This window comes from Rhincodon typus, chromosome 35, assembly GCF_021869965.1.
Source record: "Rhincodon typus isolate 14 chromosome 35, sRhiTyp1.1, whole genome shotgun sequence".
Taxonomy (NCBI): domain Eukaryota; kingdom Metazoa; phylum Chordata; class Chondrichthyes; order Orectolobiformes; family Rhincodontidae; genus Rhincodon; species Rhincodon typus.
In genome coordinates this window covers 23,794,866-23,798,174 of record NC_063366.1, presented here as the reverse complement: position 1 = coordinate 23,798,174, position 3,309 = coordinate 23,794,866, and the positions used below count along the sequence as shown (strand labels likewise).

The window sequence follows — 3,309 nt, the reverse complement described above, 5'->3', positions numbered from 1 at the left end:
CAGATACATGGGAACACCAGCCCCCTGCAAGTTCCCCTCCGAGCCACCCCCCCATCCTGACTTGGAAATATATCCCTGTTTCCTTCAGTGTTGCTGGGTCAAAATCCTGGAATTCCCTCCCTAAGGGGCATTGTAGGTCAACCCACAGCACATGGACTGCAGCGGTTCAAGAAGGCAGCTCACCCCCACCTTCTCAAGGTGGGGGGCAACTAGGGACAGGGCAATAAATGCTGGGCCCAGTATGGGCTAGATGGGAGGAATGGCCTGTTTCTGTGCTGTAAACACTGAAAGGTATCAGTCACAGGAGAAAAGACACAGTGACACTGTGGGTATGAAACTGGCTGACCGATAGTAAATGGACAGTTAATGGTCAATGGATATTTTTCAGGTTGGTGATGGAGGGGTCAGCTTGGAGACCCCTTGCTTTTCCTGATAATTTATGAATGTTCTGGATCTCGCTGTTCAGGGGACAATCTCAAAGTCTGCAGGAGGTGACCAGGCTTGCGGTTTCTGTCCGTTTATCCAGCCCGAAGGCGGACAGGGCTTTGTGACAACGACGACAGGCGCAGATGGGATCGATCAGGCTGCACCCCTGCTTGGGAGTCACAGGGTCGTGGGTTCGAGTCCCAGTGTGGACAGCCACGCCAAAGGAATGCTTGAGGACTCTGGGTCTATACTCAATGGAGAGAAAAATGGGGAGAAATGGGGAGAAAATTCAGAAGCCTGAAGTGCAAAGAGACTTGGGAGTTCTAATCCAGGATTCTCTCAAGGTAAACTTGCAGGTTGAGTCAGTAGTCAGGAAGGAAAATGCAATGTCTGCATTTATTTCGAGAGGACTTGAATATAAAAGCAGGGATGTACTACTGAGGCTTGAAAAAGCTCTGGTCAGGCTACATTTGGAGTGCTGTGTGCAGTTTTGGGCCCCATATCTCAGGAAGGATGTACTGGCCCTGGAGCGGTTCAGAGAAGGTTCACGAGAATGGTACCAGGAATGGAAAGCTTAACATATGAGGAACATTTGAGGACTCTGGTACTATACTCATTGGAGTTTAGAAGGATGAGGGGGCATCTAATTGAAACTTACAGAATACTGAATGGCCTGGACAGAATGGATGTTGGGAAGATGTTTCCATTGGTAGGAGAGACTAGGACCTGAGGGCACAGCCTTAGAGTAAAGGGAAGATCTTTTAGAACGGAGATAAGGAGAAACTACTTCAGCCAGAGAGTGGTGAATCTATGGAATTCACTGCCACAGAAGGCTGTGGAGACCAGGTCATTGAGTACATTTAAGACTGAGATGGATAGGTTCTTGGTTATCAAGGGGACCAAGGGTTACGGGGAGAGAGCACGAGAATGGGGTTGAGCAACTTATCAGCCATGATTGAATGGCAGAGCAGACTCGATGGCCTCATTTCTGCTTCTATGTCATATGGTCTTAAAATCTCAGGCTGCTCTCGCAGTGTGCTATCGAGGGAGCGCTGCACTGTCAGAGGTGGTGGCTCTCAAGTCGGCCTTTGGGTGATCTGATTGCTCTCAAATGTGCGATGCTAAGGGGGCTTGACAAGATATTCCCCCTTACGGCATAGACTCGAAGGAGGAGAGAGTGTTTAAAAAGGGTCTCCCATTTAAACTGGAGATAAGGAGTAACCTTTTTTCTCAGGGGGATGGTGAGAGGCGGAATTCTCCTCCTCACAGCGTGGTGCGGTAGGGTGTGTAAATAGTTTTACAGAGAGATTCTGGTTGAATGATGAAGGGAATCAGAGGCAGAGGGGAAATTGGAGCTGTGGTGCCAACTCTGATCGGTGGAGTTAGCTAGACGGGCGGATTGTAAAATGTTAATATTTGCAGGAGCATTTAAACTGAGTCAAACCCAGAAATCTGGATCTGTGGAGATAACTGGAAGAAACCTGTAAATGCAGAACAGTCCTGCAGAGCAGGAGACCATTCAGTTCACTGATTCTGTTCTGGGAGCTCCCACTGTCCTGCTCCTTCTCCAAATCTCTGAAAACGTTCTCCCTCAAATGTGCTCAAACGTACAAGGGGTTAAAATGGAATCTGCCTTGTCAGACAGTGCGCTCCAAATCCTCCTCATCTATTCCCGACAGAAACAAACTCTCCCTCATTGTCTATGCCTCAACTACTCAACCAATGGGAACACTTCCTCATCATTGACCTCTCATGATATTGAGTGTCCCAATCAAATCTCTTGGCCACATTCTCGAACCGCTGCAGTCCATGTGCTGTGGGTTGACCCACAATGCCCCTTAGGGAGGGAATTCCAGGATTCTGACCCAGCGACACTGAAGGAACGGCGATATATTTCCAAGTCAGGATGGTGAGTGACTCGGAGGGGAACTTGCAGGGGGCTGGTGTTCCCACGTATCTGCTGCCCCTTGTCCCTTTTTGGCAGGAAACTTATCGATCACAGAATGAAAGGGACAGTGACACTGTGGATACAAAATTGTCTGAAACAGAGTGTAACGGTCAATGGATATTCTTCAGGCTGGAGGAAGGTTTGGAGTAGAGTTCCCCAGGTGTGAGTGTGGCTTTTAGTGATTTGGATCTTGCTGTGCAGGTGACAATTTCAAAGTTTGTGGATGTCACCAGACTTGGGCCAAACAGTAAACTGTTGTGGGGGTGGGGGGTGTTGGTGATGGAGAGAGAGAGAGAGAAGCAGTGCGGAGCTCCAAAAGGACACTGACAAGTGGGTGCAGCGGGCAGAGAGGGGGCAGCGAGGGGGCAGATGAGGTTCAATACAGAGAAGTGAGAGGTGATGTACTTTGATTGGAAGGACATTGCGAGACAGTACAAAATAGGGTGGGTATAATTCTAAAAAGGGGTTGCAGCTGGAGCAGGGAGAGCTGGGGGTATATGTGCACAGATCACGGACGGTGACAGGAAAGGTAGAGAGAGAGCAGTGAATAAAGCACAGTGTCCTCAGCTTTATTAACAGGGGCACAGAGTACAGGAGCAAGGAGGTGAAGCTGAACTTGTACAAGACCCGTGTTAGACCCCCAGCTGGAGTATAGTGTCCAGTTGTGGGCCCCACATTATGGGAAAGATGTGGACCCATCGGAGAGAGAGTGCAGAAGCGATTTACAACAACGGTTCCAGGGATGGTTAATGTCAGCGATGAGGATAGATTGGGGAAGTTGGGACTGTTCTCCTCGGAGAGGAGGCGGCTGAGAGGAAGATCCGATAGAGGCTTTCCAAATCCGGAATGGGGGGCTGGACAGAGGAGCGAGGGAGGGAGAAGCTGTTCCCGCTCGGAAAAGGAACAGGAACGAGAGGGATATAGATTTAAAGTGA

General features: G+C 49.4%; 1 protein-coding gene across 1 annotated transcript in view; it reads right to left on the bottom strand.

Annotated features, from left to right (window-relative positions):
- Positions 1–475: 475 nt before the first annotated feature.
- vars1 (valyl-tRNA synthetase 1) overlaps positions 476–3,309 on the bottom strand; it is a 22,464-nt gene continuing 19,630 nt past the window's right edge. Inside the window, exon 15 of the mRNA XM_048616690.1 lies at positions 476–676. Within this exon, the coding sequence (XP_048472647.1) occupies positions 476–676 (201 nt within the window). The remainder of the gene's footprint in view (positions 677–3,309) is intronic.